Source organism: Nannospalax galili, unplaced genomic scaffold, assembly GCF_000622305.1.
Source record: "Nannospalax galili isolate Female #2095 unplaced genomic scaffold, S.galili_v1.0 scaffold307, whole genome shotgun sequence".
Taxonomy (NCBI): Eukaryota; Metazoa; Chordata; class Mammalia; order Rodentia; family Spalacidae; genus Nannospalax; species Nannospalax galili.
Genome location: NW_008359625.1, coordinates 3,033,174 through 3,049,730, shown reverse-complemented (window position 1 = coordinate 3,049,730; position 16,557 = coordinate 3,033,174). Strand labels below are relative to the sequence as shown.

The 16,557-nt window shown below is 41.9% G+C and overlaps 1 protein-coding gene across 1 annotated transcript in view; it reads left to right on the top strand.

Moving 5' to 3' along the window:
- Positions 1 to 16,557, top strand: part of Dgki (diacylglycerol kinase iota) — a 318,581-nt gene that overhangs the window by 89,190 nt on the left and 212,834 nt on the right. The window contains exons 11-12 of the mRNA XM_017795687.1: positions 335 to 417; positions 1,243 to 1,303. Of these exons, the coding sequence (XP_017651176.1) occupies positions 335 to 417; positions 1,243 to 1,303 (144 nt within the window). The remainder of the gene's footprint in view (positions 1 to 334; positions 418 to 1,242; positions 1,304 to 16,557) is intronic.

The window sequence follows — 16,557 nt, the reverse complement described above, 5'->3', positions numbered from 1 at the left end:
TGTTAAAGCTGTAGTGAAATGCTTCTTCTAATCATGTGGTTATTAAAAATTAAAAAATAATGATAAAGTATTGGCTTTTATTTTTTAGCTTGGGAAGTTTTTCCTCTTATTATCTTTTTATTTCTTTTTTTTAGGGAACCAAAGTTCTACAGATGTTTATGTGGTACTTGAACCCACGACAAGTCTTTGATCTTTCTCAGGAAGGACCAAAGGATGAAATGCTTCTTCTAATCATGTGGTTATTAAAAATTAAAAAATAATGATAAAGTATTGGCTTTTATTTTTTAGCTTGGGAAGTTTTTCCTCTTATTATCTTTTTATTTCTTTTTTTTAGGGAACCAAAGTTCTACAGATGTTTATGTGGTACTTGAACCCACGACAAGTCTTTGATCTTTCTCAGGAAGGACCAAAGGATGCGTAAGTCTGGAAGCACTCTCTCCTTATGAATTTTAGGCAAGTGAGGACTGTAGGATTTGAGGCCAAGGTCATTATCTGATTATCTGCTAGAGCATTTTCTGCTCATCTCAGATTAACTATCCCACCCGCATGCCTCTCCTGAAGCCATGTTTGATATTCAGTCCTACCTGTCACTGGGTTTGTCTCCATCAAACCACTATCTTCTCAATTGTTTGGGCAGTGCATGCTTTTAGTGGACTTGCTGCTTGTATATATAGAACTGAAGCCTATTTGCAGAAAGCCTGGGAATTAAGAAAGGACTTACTGCTTTTCTACTTTTGCAACTTTGGAGAGGCACATTAACAGGAATATGTCTATCACGGAGGCATATGTATTTATTAAAATAGATATTGGATTTGGAGAAATTATATGTGTATGTATGCCTAGTGATGTGGTAGGGGGGAGAGAGATTGATTTTACCTTTGGATACTATAATTCCATGAGAAAAACACTTAATTTCTGTTCCATCCATATTCTGGATTTCCCAGGAATCTCATTCTCTGTTTTTGTCAGAGTGCTGAAAATTAAATCTAGATGTAGGTGACCTGACATAGTGGGAAAGAACAGGGAAGTTTGTGTGTGTGCTGTGCTGTTTGATTCCCTGTCCTACATCAGCTACTAAGAAGGAGACACATAAGGACTACTGGGTTTTCTTTGGTTCCGCGGGTACTGGTGAAGATTACATGTTTCCCCAGTGAGAAGTACTCCAACTCATTTCCCTGTTTCCTCTCTGCTGTAGGAAGTGCTGTGCTCTTTTTTTTTAACCTTTCCTTATTTCCTCTCCAGGCTTGAGTTGTACAGGAAGGTACCAAACCTGCGAATTCTGGCCTGCGGCGGGGATGGAACGGTAGGTCCTTGAAGGAGTATTTGGTTCTTATTTATTCTCTTTTTCTATCTGTTTTGTGTGTCAGTTTTCTTTCTTCATTCCATATTTCCAGTCCCGTCATATGAATGCTGCTCTGCTGAGAACCAGGGCCCTAGGTGGGGAAACACTTTGCTACCCTTATGGGTACACACTTGGCCTTCTAGAGTTCTCTTCCCCCCTCAACTGCAGTGTATTATTTTCTGTTAGAGTAGCAGTATGTCATCATTGAGATAAAGATTTTCATAAATGGCCAAATTTTTTTTTACAAATACGACCTAACATGTCTCCGTTTGTTCTTTTCTAATAGTTATCAATTAAAAGTGCTTTTTAAATATTTATTTATTATTTTATTTTTATGTGTATGCGTGTTTTGCCTGCTTGTATGTAAGTACACTCATGTCGTGCAATGCCCACAGAGGTCAGAAGAGGGCGTCAGATTCCCCTGGAACTGGAGTTACAGAAGGTTGTTATCAGTTAGCCATCATGTGGGTTCTGGAAACCAATGCTCTTAACTGCTGAGCCATCTCTCCAGCTCTTGAAATTATTTTAAACTGACATGAAAATGTACACATACTACCTATTAATGGGGGAACGAAGTGATATTTCTGTACAGGTATATATTATATAAAGTTCAAATCAGGTTAAACCTATCTACCTCCTCACACATTTGGTATTGTCTATGATGAAACCATTCAGAATCCCATCCTTTACTTATCTGGATTGTACAGTATTTTATTGTTATCCATGCCCGTCCTCCTATGCAGGAGAACACCAGAACTGATCCTAGTTCCTTCTGGTCAACTTATCTCCATCTCCCTGACCTGTCTACTCTTCCTACTATCATCAGTAATCAGTAATTCAGTGCTGCTGTCACACTCTGATGTCAACTGTTTGTAGTTCCACATGTGACTGAGATCAGTTGATACTTGTTTTGTGTGTGTGTGCCTGGCTTCACAGACCTAATATAATGATCTTCAGTTCCATCCTGACCCAGATGACAAGATCTTATCCTTTCTTAATGGCAGAATAATGCTGTGTCATGTGTGTTTATCATAGTTCCTTTGTCCATTCAGCAGTTGATGAAGACTTAGGTCTGTTTCCGTCTTGTGGCTGTTGGGGATACTGCAGTGCCTCTGGGTGCAGGTGTTTTGACATACTAATTCCATTTATCTTGAATGTAATGAGAGTACTAGATTGTGTAGTTTTGATCCCTTTTGATGAGTGGACATGTTCTTTTCCATAATGGCTGTGCTGAGTGCATTCCTGCCTTTTTTTAATTCCACATCCTCCCTAGACCTTCCTATTGGTCGTTTTAACAAAAGCTGTTCTTGCTGGAGTGAAGTATTGCTTCCCTGTGCTTTGATTGCATTTCATGATTATATTGTAGATCTTGTTTCTTTCATGAATCTGTTGTCCATTTGCATGTCTTCGTTTAGCAATGCCCAGTTCTGTCACCCCCTTTTAATTTTTTTTTTTTTTTTTGCTGTTGAGCTTTTTTGAATTCCTTATCCAGCCAGATGTATAGTTTGAACATTTTCTCCCTGCTCTTTGGTTGCTTCTGCTTCATTTGGTTGGTTGTTTACTTTGTAGAAGCTTTTGAGTTCAATGTTTTCTCATTTGTCTATTCTTGCTTTTGCTTCCTCTACTTTTGAAATTTTGTCCAGAAATATCCTTGCCCATTCCAATGTCCTGAAGTGTTTTCTTCTGTTTTATTCTAGTACTTTTGTAGTTTTAGGTCATATGTCAAATATATCTGTTCCATTTTGTGCGCCTTTTTGTGGTCCCCTACAAATCTTAGCAACATTTTTTCTAGTTCTTTGAATAGTGTCTCTGATAGTATGATACAGATTGCGTTGCATGTGAAGATTGCTCTGGGTAATATGAACAGTCTAAGAGTATTGGCTCTCCCAGTCCATCAACAAGGGACTAATTTAGAGGAACAGGCTGATCTTAATTCACTAAATGTTTGGTGGGACTCAGCAATGCAATTCTCTGGTCCTAGGTATTTCTTTCCATATTTTTTTGGTCTTTTTGATGATATTTTATTTATTATTTTTATTTTATCTGCATGTATGTAAATGCACCAGTGTTATGCAATGACCGTAGAGGTCAGAAGAGGGCGTTGGGTCCCCTGAAACTGGAGTTATGGATGGTTGTTAGCTGCCATGTAGTGCTGGGAACTGAACCTAGGTCCTCTGTAAGAGCAGCCAGTGCTCTTAACCACTGAGCCATCTCTCCAGCCCTGATTCTCTCCATTTTTTGGTGTTGTCTTCATTTATATTCATTGGTGTTTGATAGTTTTCACAGTAGAAAACTGGCACCTCTTTATTTTTTACCTATAAATGTTATGGCTTTCTTGATTTCAGTTTCAGATATTTTGATTTTGAATCCTGAATTATTTCTAAATCCATTTATTGGCTCTCATATTTTTTATGTGGAGTCTTTGGGATTGTCTATGCATAATACAGTGTCATCTGTATACAATGACAATTTGGCTTTGCCATTTCGATGCAGTTTATCTCGTTTCCTTGCTGTATTGCTGTAGCTGGGTCTCCCAGGTCCATATTAAATGGCAGTGGAGAACCTGGCCCTCCTTGTCCTCTTCCAGATTGTACAGAGAAAACTTTCAAATTTTCCCCATTCAGTGTAATTCTAGCTTTTGGATTATTATAAATGGTCTGTATTATGCTTATAAAATTCCTTCTATACTTTATTTGTTCAGTGTCCTTATAGAGAAGGACACTGCATTTTATCCTTGCCTTTCATACGCAGATAGAGATGATCACGTGACTGATTCTGTTGATGTGATGCGATGTACATTTATTGATTTCTGAATGGTGGAATATTCTTGTAACCCTTAGATGAATTCTGCTTGATTATGGTGCAGCATCTTTTAAATGCGCTGTTAGATTCAGTTTGCTGGTGTTTTTCTGAGGAGTTTTACATCTACGCTCATCAAAGATATTGGTATATAGGATTTTGTTGGTTCATTATCTGTTGTTGTTGTTGTTGTTGTTGTTGTATCCTTCTGTGGCTTGGTTACCAGGATGAATGTAGAATGTCTTCAGAAGTATTTTCTCCTCTCCAACTTTCTGGAGCAATTTAGAAGAATTTGTTATTCCTGCTTCTCTAAATGTTTGGTGGAACTCAGCCATGAAGTTTTCTCATCCTGGGCATTTCTTTAATGGAAGTATTCTGTTACTGATTTGATCTGATTACTCCTTAATTCAGAATTTTTGTGCCCTCATGATTCAGTCTTGGAAGGAGGTATGTGTCCAGGAATTTGTCTACTTCCTCAAGTTACCAAATTATCTGAAGTCTATTTGTTCATAATAATATTTAATGACGCTTTGTATTTTTACACCATGAAATGAAGTGAGGATCTTGAAAGGAACATAAAAATCTTGTCTTCCTTGGGTTTTAGCTATCCTAGTCTTGTTATTTTATTTATATTAGTGGGGGCAGGGCTCAGGCCACAGCATGTGTGGAGGTCAGAGGTCAATTTTGTGGAGTCAGTTCTCTCCTCCATCTTTAGGTGAGTTTATGGGATTCAAACTCAGGTCGCCCAACCTGCATAGCATTTGTGGGGTGTCTCCCAGGATCAGCCCATCCTGCTCTTGACTGCTTGTCTTGTGTTTTTAATTTTGTTGAGTAAATTTTCAGTTAAAGAGTTTGTCATTGAATTTTTTTTTCTAAACTTTCTTTCACGATCCGATGAGATGGCTCAGCTGGTAAAGGTGATTGCAGCCAAGTCTGCTTACCCATGTTTGATCCCAGTATCCACATGGCAGAAGGAAAAAACTGTCTCCTAAAAGTTGTCCTGACTTCCACATGTGTATCATGACACATGAGTGTGCCCCCCCTCCTTCTCTCCTTCTCTCCTTCTCTCTCCCTCTGTCCCTCTCTCCCCCCAATATTACTATATTATTTCATCCCTACTAAGTTTCTCTCAGTGCATTCTATTGCTTTACTGCCTTTTCTTGAGTTTCTCTGAAACAGATGTTTTAAAATTCCTGTTCTAAAAGTCTGACCATATTGGTTACTATCTGGTTAGTTTCTAGTGGTATTTAGACAATGAGTGGCACTGTCACTTCCTGACAGCTCTTGATGTTAGTGTGTGACTTCATCTTGCCACTGAAGGCTTAGGAATGTATTCCAATTTTTGTAATCTGGCTTTGCTTCTGCCTTTCTTTACAGAAATTCTAAAAAGATTGTGCCCCTCCTCTCTGAGCTTTCTTGGTTTTGCTATTTCAGCATTGGATGGTTCATTCCCTCATTCACTACCGGTGTATTTTCACACTTTTACCACTAGAGGGCAATCTAAGCCCAAGTTTATCCCAAATCCACAAAGGCTGTGTTGACAGCCTAAACCGGATCACTACCTGGTAGACCATCCCAAGCCTCCCTCTGTAGTTCAGGTACATCCAAACACCTTGTCCGCAGCAACTGGCCCATGCTGATGGAGAGAGACCAGTCTCGGTCTCCTATACCATGGTCACTATATCTGTGCCGTGCTCCTGCACCATACTCACTAATGCTATAAAGTTGTTTCATATTGTGAGCCCACAGCTTTCCCATACAGCTCTCGGATAGTACCACGGCCCGTGCTGCTATGGGCTAGCGGCTGCGAATGGCTAAAGTGAAATTATGACCCAAGACACCGGGAACCAACTCAGCGTGATATTGGCACAAGCAGAAGCCTACCAGTCCGGAGTCACATGTCTCTCTTAGCACCAAGACTGGTCCAGAATCTCTGCTGCCAGCTCTGGTCTCGGGGTGGAAGCTGTTACCATTTTCTCAGTGTTGTTCCTGGCACTGAGTTCCAAGGGAGAGCGCTGGGCTAACTAACTTATCCCATCATTGGCAAATGATTTCTTAATTCTACACTAGGCTGCACGAGGTTGGAGCCTTATCGCTGAAGGCAGTTTCTTGACTGTCAAGCTGTTCGGCTGGGTTGTCCTGAAACCCCCCATCTAAGAGGACCTGTTCAGTCTCAGGGGTGCACCCATGCCACAGCAAGCAGGGATTCAGCCCAAAAGATAGGTCTTTCCCATTGGGGTGCAAGTCTCTGTCTGTCTGGTGCTGGTACAGGACTGGAGGTCCTCCACGAGCACTGGCTTGGAGATAGCTGTGCTGCCCAAAGTCTGAAGTTGAAGGCAGTGCTTTGGCAAGCAGGGTGGGTGCTAAATTGGGTCAAATGTGAATCTCACATCCACAGGAATCTGTGCGATCCTGGGAAAGGAAGAGTGTGGTATCCTAGACCATTTCAAGGCTGGCAATGATGCAGGCCTAAACCTGACTTTATCCTTCTGGAGTAGAGGTCTCATTCCTGATCTTGGGGCCGTCTGTTAGTGAGATCTTGGCCTTTGGTTTTTGCCTGGTGTTGGGACCCATTATTGGAGGCTTAGTATTGAGCTCCAAGACGAATCCCTCTGTCAGCTTTCAAGCCCTGAGGGCAGGTTGAGTCCTGCTCTGCTTCTGTTGCCTGAGGTTGGAGAACAGGGTGCTCCAGGAGGTAGTCAGCTCCTCTCTAAGGCAGTTCCAGCATCACGCTTCTTGAGTGTTGATCTGGGGTAGGGGTGTGGGTCTGTATCTCTATCTTACACCGTGTTTCAGTCTGGTGAGCCTGATACTGGATTTCAAGTCTAACATCTGGACTTGATTTCCACTGTTTCCTCCAAGAGGGGTCATATTTCTCCAGGGCACTTGGACTTGACACCTCCTTGCTTTCTTCATTCTGCCTCTTCTTTTTATGACATTCAAGTCAGGTACTGTGGCATCTCACCTGAGTCATCAGCTTTTGTGAAGATAGTGTGGTGTGTGATAGCTTGTCAGACTAGTAAGTTAGGGGGAGACAATCACTGGAGGGTCTTACCCACTATCTTGCTGAATTTCTCTCTGTATTTGTTCTTACTAATTGGTCACATCTAGTAAGAAGAAATGTAGAATTAAATGTAGAGTATTGAGAAATCCTGGGTTGTCTCAGAGATTCATTTATTTCGTTTGTTATTTATTTATCATTTTTGTGTGTGTATGTTCATGTCTGCATAGGTGCACGTAAAGAAAGAATTTTAGAAGCAGTCTCTGCCCATTGCTATGCGGAGGACAGAAGAAGGTTTCAGATCCCCAGAATCTTGAGTTAAGGATGGCTGTTAGCTACCATGTGGTTACTGGGACCCAATCTCAGGTCCTCTGCACGTGCTCTTAACTGCTAAGCTGACTCTCCATGCCCCGTCACTATGTTTTAAGAGTAAATCTTATCTCATGTTTATCTAAAGAGCCAGAGTTTTGCTATAACTCATTTACCTGAGAACTTTTAAAAATATTTTATTTTTATTATTTTATGTGTATGAGTGTACTGCCTGCATGTATGTGAGTGTACCCATGTCGTGTAATGCCAAGGAGGTCAGAAGAGAGATTAGGATTCCCCTGGAACTGGAGTTAAGAACAGTTTGTAGCAGCCAGGTGGGGCCACTTTCCTTGACAGACACCCCATGGTCCTGGCATCTCCAACATACAAGGGTCTCTATTGCAGCTTAGGCTTCACATGTGTCGCTGGTAAAGATTTTCTCCCATTCTGTGGGTTTTCTGTTCGCTTCCCTGGTTGCCCCTTTGATGTACAGAAGCCTTTTAGTTTAATTAGGTCCCATTCCGCTCTGTTTTTTAGTCTTTCTGTGGATTCTTTGTGTGTGTGTGTGTGTGTGTGTGTGTCTGTGTGTGTGTGTGTGTGTTTGTGCATGTAGAGGTGCACTTCAGGTGTCTTCCTTGGTCACAGTCCACCTATTTTTTGAGATAGTGAACTGGAGATGACTGATTTGGGAGCCCCGGGATCTTCCTTTCTGTGCCTCCCCTCCCAGTGCTGGGATTACAAGTGTGCACCATTACATTGATTCTTTTTGATGTGGGTGTTGGGGTTCAAACTCAGGACCTCATGTATATGTGGCAAGTACCTTCACTGATGGAGTGCTTGCCTTAGTCCCTCCTTTTTAGTGAAGACAGTATGGAACTTCTCTCCACTAATGGGGCCCTAGCTCAAGTTCCCCCACGCCTCACTTCTTTCTTCATTTGACCTCACTTTTCACATATTTAGTGACAGTGAAGAACTAGTTTTGACAGACTGTGTTGCTTGTGTACCTTTTCTGGATTTGGAGACCGATTTCGTAGAGTATTAGAATGTACTATGGAGTGTCTTCAGTTTTGCCTTCATCTCCCTAATTAGAATGTTCCACTCTCGAAGGTAGCAATGAAATCTCCTCCTTAATTTCCTCTCATAGCAGAGATACCCTCGATACCACATTGGATACACATTTTATGCTAATGACTGAAACTGGAACAAAGAAGAACCGATTCCATTGGTCCGTCTGGGTACTGGGTGGCACGAATAGAACACTTTTCATTTGGGAAAATTGTGTTTACCCTTCTTCAAGATTTCTAATAAAAATTATTAGCTTGCAGAATTCTTTATAATGTCTTATAGCAGAGAAGAAAAACCCACATGGTTACGCTCATCTTTTGCAAAGTGTATTTGGCGATGGATTTTTTTTTTCCTCCACAATGCCAATTGAATTTCCTGTGATAACAGTGACTACGGAGATGTAGTTGGGGATAGGCTAGTGTGGGGTGAAAAGGATGTGGTCCTTGTGTCCCTATCATTAGGGTCACAGATTGTGTCCATAACAGATGATTGATAAACAGAGAAGACCATAGAACATTTATTCAATCCAAGTTTTATATGATGAAGGATTCTTTGGGCTGAGTACTTCAAGATCCATGGGAAACCATTTGCTCTTACGCTTAGGGTTGATGAAGAATGGGCATGTGAACGAGGACAATTGGGCATAAAGGATGTGGCCTAATAGTACTGGAATGAAGGGGGAAGCCCAGCCAGGGATGCATGTTCAGACTCATGGTGGCCTATCTGTGTAGCATTCATTCCATGTAGATGTGGGGCAGGAAGGACCCTTTCTGGAATGAGGGTCTTATGATCTCCTATCAGATGAGGTAGGTCAGAGAATTTCCCTATCTCCTGCTCCTAGACAGAAAGGTAGGGGAAGCTTAAAGACTTATGCTTTTATTTTTAGGCCTTATGGGTTCCTTGATGAAAGGAAGTTCTAGTTTGTATAACCTGCTCTGCAGAAGATGAATTCTGATTTCTGTGACTTAGTGTGGGAAAGAATGAGGGGAGATAAACAGGAAAGCCAGGGTGGAATCTTTGCTTCTGCGACTCTTCCACACCTTTAGTTCGAGGTATTCAGCCTGCTAAAGAGCAGTAGGTTGGGCATCATTTTCTGAGCTCCAACACTACTGCGGGATTTTCATCAGCTTCCTTTATTAAGAATGACTCCCACGTGAGCTCTCTGAAGATAGATGCACTGTATCCTGCTAAAGAGCAGTAGGTTGGGCATCATTTTCTGAGCTCCAACACTACTGTGGGATTTTCATCAGCTTCCTTTACTAAGAATGACTCCCACGTGAGCTCTCTGAAGATAGATGCACCGTGTCTTCCCAGCATCCCCAGCCCCCAGAGTGAAAGGATAAACCCACAATGGTGATGACTCTTTAGTACAGTGCTCTTCCTGATTTCAGAGTCTGCTTGTCTTCCTTTATGACTTTCAGCCGCCCACTCCCCTCTTTTCCCCTCTAAATCTCAGTGAAAGCAGGCGAGAGGTCGAGGATAATGGTGATGACTCTTTAGTACAGTGCTCTTCCTGATTTCAGAGTCTGCTTGCCTTCCTTTATGACTTTCAGCCGCCCGCTCTCCTCTTTTCCCCTCTAAATCTCAGTGAAAGCAGGCGAGAGGTCGAGGACGTGTCTGGTGACCTGAATTTATAGTTCTTTTTAATTTGAATCCATATGCGTAGGCTACCTATGAGACCCGGGTGGAGAGCATCACTGACTTGGGTGGTCCCCATTCCCTATCTCCGCATAGCCACTGTGCTCCCTGCCAAGCCTCATCACTGTCCCCCTACTTTGTTGCTTCCTCTACTCAGCAGATACACATAAGAAGCAGTGTTGAGTTGTGTAGTACCGAGTCATTCTCTATTTGAAAGGATGGGATTTGAAGCCCAAATGATAGAGAGGCCCGAAAACCAAGAAAATGGGAGAGAGTTAGGAAGCTTGAGCTCCAGTCCAAAGGAAACTGAAAAGATAGAATAGGTGGAAAACTAGAAGTATGTTCTGTCAAGAAAACAGAAAGCAGAGGTTCAAGACAGAGGCAGAGGCTGAATTTTAAGAAGTCAAAATTTAACATGACGGGGAGACTTCTGTTTGGAACCAAGCTGGTGGTGGCATGGCTGCGAGTACCAGACCACTTGGCATGGTGAGGCATGGGCACAGTGGACCAAGGTGGTTGAACAGTGAGGATGAATGATGAGGATGGTAAGGAGTGTTAGTGACCCCCAGACCTGGCCTTGCATTCCCCAAGGGCTGACCTGGGGTACGAGGAAGGTGGGGAAATTTAAGTGGGAACCGACTTTCATATTTCAATCAGAAGACTTAAAACATGACTCCATCACTTGTTCCCCATGGTCATGGAGGAAGGTGTGAAAACAGCAGGCACCAAAAATGCCAACCAGATCCTTAAGCACGTGAAAGGAAACAATGACTCCATGTGTCTCCTTGAGCAAAAGCGGGAAGTGGTTTTCTCCAATATTGATGTCCTCTAGAGAGAACTAAAAGTCAGCAAAGTAACTGTTGCCTCTGTTTGCTGCACAGAAGTCAAAATGATCTTTCTTAAACACAAGTATAATCATGTAGACAGAGCAGTGGAGACAGGAAAATAGTGGGAACCAGTATAATTGAAATTATGACCCGTCCCTGACCCCTTCCAGTGAGCCTGGAACTGTGGTCCCGTCCTATGGGCTGGAGCTGTGGTCCCCACTCATGAGCTGTGGTTCCTCATTCCTCTGGTAGTGGGCTAATGGTGGAGAGACTGGAGGAGGGAGGACTTCCTGATGTTGGCTACACTCCCTAAACCCCATCCCCCTGAGCATCCAGGCCTTGATGTTGGACCTTCCCATTCCCAGGTTTCAAGAGGTTTTCCATCGTGTTTCTATTGCTTTTCTAGAGCCCCAGTGTGCCTTCACCTGTGCCCTACAGAAAATGTGAAACACCTAACTGAGCTTTTGGAGATATAAAAATCACAGTCTGGGAAGCTAAAAATAAAAATAAAGAATTAGTGTGTATTTGAGACTAAGAAATAAGTGATGGCTCCAAGAAAGAAATTTCAATGTGACATTTGGGAAAAAACCCAGAACTATGTGTATAACTTTCTATGGTTCTAATTAACTCCTCATGGCCAGATCCAACCTGTGTTGACTGTCTGGGGAATCCCTGTGCCATTTTCCCTGCCTCTGTTCCCTTAGGCTCCCTGGTTCTCTCTGATTTTTTTTTATTTCTGTTTTTATTTTTTGAGACAGGGTTTCCTTGTAGCCCCAGCTGGCCTGGAACTCTCTATGTAGACCAGGCTGGTTTTGATTTCACAGAGATCTGCCTGCCTCTGCCCAGCAAATGCTGGGATTAAAGGCATGTGCCACCATCCTGGCATCTTTTAAAACTTTTTTAATGTCTTTAAAATATGTTTTTTTTTCTGACATCTCATTACACGCAGCATAATTAATGACTATTTCACAAGATTAAGTATTCTTATGTGTTCCTCTTAGGGACTTTATCTATGTCTAATTTCAGTTTTCCCATTCTGCTGTGCAGCTCACACATGCATGAGTGACTCACACCTGCGGTCCTTGGGCATTTATAGTGGGCCATGCCTAAATAAAAGAAATATGTTTGCCTTAGACTCAACATACACTCCTGAGCTCATCATACTGTAGAGTCAGCACACGTGCCTGAATTCATCATTTTTTTTGTCAGCAGTAACATCTGTTGTCCAATCAGCGTGACTCAAAACTTCACTTACCCACCTATACAAACCCAGTTTCTACTTTATTTTGCACTGTTAAAATACAATGTCAGTGAAAAACAAATGAGTATTCTGAACTGTTTGTTGCACTATGTAATGAATATTTTCTGTCTTGCTAAGAAATGTGAAACTCTTAATTTTTGATGGAGATGGAATTCAAATAAAGAGGTAGCCTAGTGGATCCATTAGGACGAATCTGATGACTTTAGACAAATGGATTGGAATTTTCCATTGTGTCAGTGTATATTTGACATAAGGTAGTCAGCCTTTAGTTAGTGAATGTATCTATCACTGTCAATGCCCTCAGAATTCTGCCAGCATGGTGACAAGACTGAGGGGAGAATCTGAGATGAAATATTTTTGACTGATTATGATAAGCATATATTAGTTGTTAATCATATTAAGTGTACAGTGTTATATTAGTTGTTAATCATATTAAGTGCACAGTGTTGTGTAATATATATTATATATAGAATTTTTAAAAACATTTTTTGTTTGTTTGGTTTTTTGGTCTGTTTGAGACAAGGTCTCCCTGTAGCCCCAGCTGTCCTGGATTCACTATGGAGACCAGGCTGGCCTCGAACTCAAAGAGATCCGCCTGCCTCTGCCTCACGAGTGGTGGGAAATTTGCATTTTTTTGAAAAGCAGTTTTCAGGCCTCAGTCTTGGTTGTTTTAAATTGTATGCCATTGCAATATGCAAAGAGTTCCTCCAAAGTGCACTTGGAGGTAGAGGTGGAAGGAGGTGGTCTTCCATCATTTTTGTATGGATAAATCTGCAAATGAATATACTTAGACTTCACAGCTTTTGTTTAGGGACATTATTGTTAAACCACATTTGTAGTTTCAAATTTTTCAAAAGGCATTAAAAAACATTTTGTTTATTATTTTTATTTTATGTGCATGAGTGTATTGCCTGCATGTGTGTAAGTGCACCTGTGTCATGCAGTGCCCACAGAGGTCAGAAGAGGGCTTTGGATCCCCTGGAATTGGACTTATGGATGATTGTTAGCTGCCATGTGGGTACTGGGAATTGAACCTGGGTCCTCTGCAAGACAGCTATTGCTTTTAATCTCTGAGCCATCTCTCCAACCCCTAGAAGGCTTTTTTTTTTTTTTAGAAAAGAAGAAACACGTAGGCAAATTTTGTTCCACATTTCATGTATAATCTGTACATCATCCATCCCAGCATCCAACTTATAAAACTTATCAATGAAGTATTTTGTGTTCTGTTTGCATTGTCTTGGAAGTCCAGCAGATACTTTACGTGTGCATCCCGTTTGGATTACCTTCTTTCAGGCATCAGTCACCACACATGGCCAGTACGCAGGTGTTCTCTATTATTTGCATAAGTCAGAACTTATCACATAGTACCAGCATCAGATGGTTTGGTTCCAGCTTTGATCCATAGGTGGAGACAAAACTCAAGAATGATCTTAAACGAAATGTTTAGAACTAGAAATAGTCATTCTTTGGCCAAGTGGTGCATCTGTATTTTTCTCTTGGCTCCATCCACACAGTCCAACTTTTCTTGCTTCTCATTTTTTTTCCACCTCGAAGAGCATATCAACTCAGACTCTTCAGCCGCAGGTACTCATTACAGAACCATACCCATGTGGCTGCTGACTTTGATGGGCTGGTCATCCAGTTCACCTTTAACCATCACTAAAGATCTAAATGAAGCTGGCACTGGCCATCCATCCCATGCTTACATCCTGTTCATTTGGCTTTCCCAGACAAGGAATGGCAGGTGGCCCCTGTTCCAGGGCAGGTAGGAGTGCAGGACGGAAATTGCACAAATAGGGCAGGAAGGAAAGGATTATTTTCATTTTGAAGGGACAAGTCAATCATATGAAACCCTTTTCTTCCCTCAGCCTCCCTCTGTCTCATTCCCCATTGCTCTCTCACGAGCATGCTTTCAACATGGATGAGTAAATGGGCGTCCTAAATTTATACTTCGAGTATTCAATGTGATGAGTGGATGGGTATTTCTTTGAGTTTAATTTTAAACATATTCTTTGGACACATGGTGACTTTGTAAGGTATAAAGTACATGGATTAAACATTGAATGCATAAAAATATTAGAAGGAAAATGATAGTCTTGTCCTTTCTTGGTGTCCATGGGGGTCAGAAGTTTAGGGGACTGGTTTCAGGACCCATCACAGATACTTCACCCATGCTCCTCCCTTTGTATAAAATGGTAGAATGTTTGTATGGAAACTGCATAAATTCTCCTGTATACCTCAAACATCTCTAGAGCATTCCTAATTCAGAGTAAGGGCTATGCAAATAATTGTTACTGCATTTCTTTTCTTTTTTGAGACAGGGTCTCCCTGTAGCAACAGCTGGCCTGGAGCTTACTATGTGGACCAGGCTGACCTAGATCTCACAGAGATCCACCTGACACTGCCTCCGGAGTACTGGGATCAAAGGCGTGCACCACCTAGGCTCGGCTCTGTTACTGCATTTTTTTTAAAGGAACAATAACAAGAAGAAAATGTGCACATGCAGTATAGATGTTAATTTTTGCACAGAACATTAACCCTGGGTTTGTTGAATCCACGATGCAGAACCCCTGGATTCAGAGGATGGCTGTGCATTTATCAGAGAGTCCATATGTTTGCTGTACCTTGCTTTTTTTTCTTTCAGTGAAGAATGTGGCTGTCACTCTCCCTTGATCTCTCAATACGTGTCCTTCATATTTTTTTTGCATCATACAAGGCAGTGTAATACACATCTCTTCTGTTAGAAGAAAATGTCACTTTGCTGTTGTCTGCACCCCCTCAACCACATCTAATGTTAATACACTGCAGAAGGAAAATATTGCTCAGTGTCCATCCTGACAGCTAGAGCTGAGAGCAGACGAATGGTGGCAGCATTGAGCAGCTGCTGCAGCCACCATGGCTGCTCAGGCAGGAGGGTGGGCCAGAGGACCTGGTGTTCTCAGTCTGTCAGTCCTGCTTTTCCTGAGGAAAGAAGGAAGGGAAGAACTCTGCAAGCTGGAAAGTGATTTGGCTCAATCAGGATAACTTTACTTGTGTGGGAAAATATACTCCGTGCTGTGTTGTTGCACTGAATTAAATAATTTAATTAAAAGGGCGCTGGGTGAGCTGGCACAGACAATTAGGAGACACTGAAAGCTTGGTAAACAAAGTACCTACCCAGAGCCTACAGTGTGAAGTCTGGGCTTGCAGCAAAAGCAGGTTTCTGATTACCAACCCGGAAGGCAGAGATCCCAAACTAGCTTTGGGGCCCTAAGATACTGGGTATAGTTCTGCTTTTGTAAGGACGAACACGCAGATTATTACCTGTGATCCATCATTCTGCTGCTGCTACAGGTGTATGTATCTATGTCCATTCTTTGTTCAGTGGCCTCTATCTGTTGCAGGAAAGCTCGACTTTTAATATTATTTATAGTCTGCAAAAGACAGACTTCTTGATTTGAAGGCAGGCAAAGGCAAGACTGATTTGTGAGTTTAATCTTGCAAATACTGTCACTGTAGTTTTGCAGATGGGGAGGAATGTGTTAAGTGACATGTCCAGACTCACCCAGCCAATGCACAGTGGAGCTGGGCCACAATGCCAGTGTCTCATTCTGGGTACTGTGCCCTCTGCCCTGGCCACTGTGCTGCCTTCTGAGGATGCTGGTTGCTGAGTAGTGATGATGGAGCTCTTGTGAAAGAGAAAATACACAGAACTGTTTCGCGAGTAGACACTGACCCACCTTAACTGAAGGACTGTCAGTATAACATCAGTCATCCCTGAGAATTTCAAGACACAAAATTTTTGGTTGATGATATTTGATTATAACAATGATAAACAAAACTATTTGATCACTCCAAGAAAGATACTGAAATAGAAAAATACATACACACGTGCATACACACATCCAGTTTGTATGGTAAAAGCATCTTCACGTTTAAGTCTGCTTTTCATGGAGCACAGATTGCCAGGACTGAGCACAGATTGCCAGGACTGTTGAGAACCTTTAAAATTTGTTTTGATTCATTTATTTTTATTTTATGTTTATGAATATTTTGCCTGCATATATGTAAGTGAACCACATGTGTAGAATGCCTGCAGAGACAAGAGGAAAATGTTAGATCCCCTGGAACTGGAGTTCTGGACAGTCATTAGCCGACATGTGGGTGCTGGGAATTGAATCGGGGTCCTCTGCAAGAGCAGCCAGTGCTCTTAACCACTGAGCCATCTCTCCAGCCCCTTGAGAACCCTTTTTGAGAAAACAAATAGAAGCTGAGCCTAAGAAGGTTTGGACGAGGGCAGCTGTGCTAGCCTGGGGTAGCTCGGAGACACAGGCTG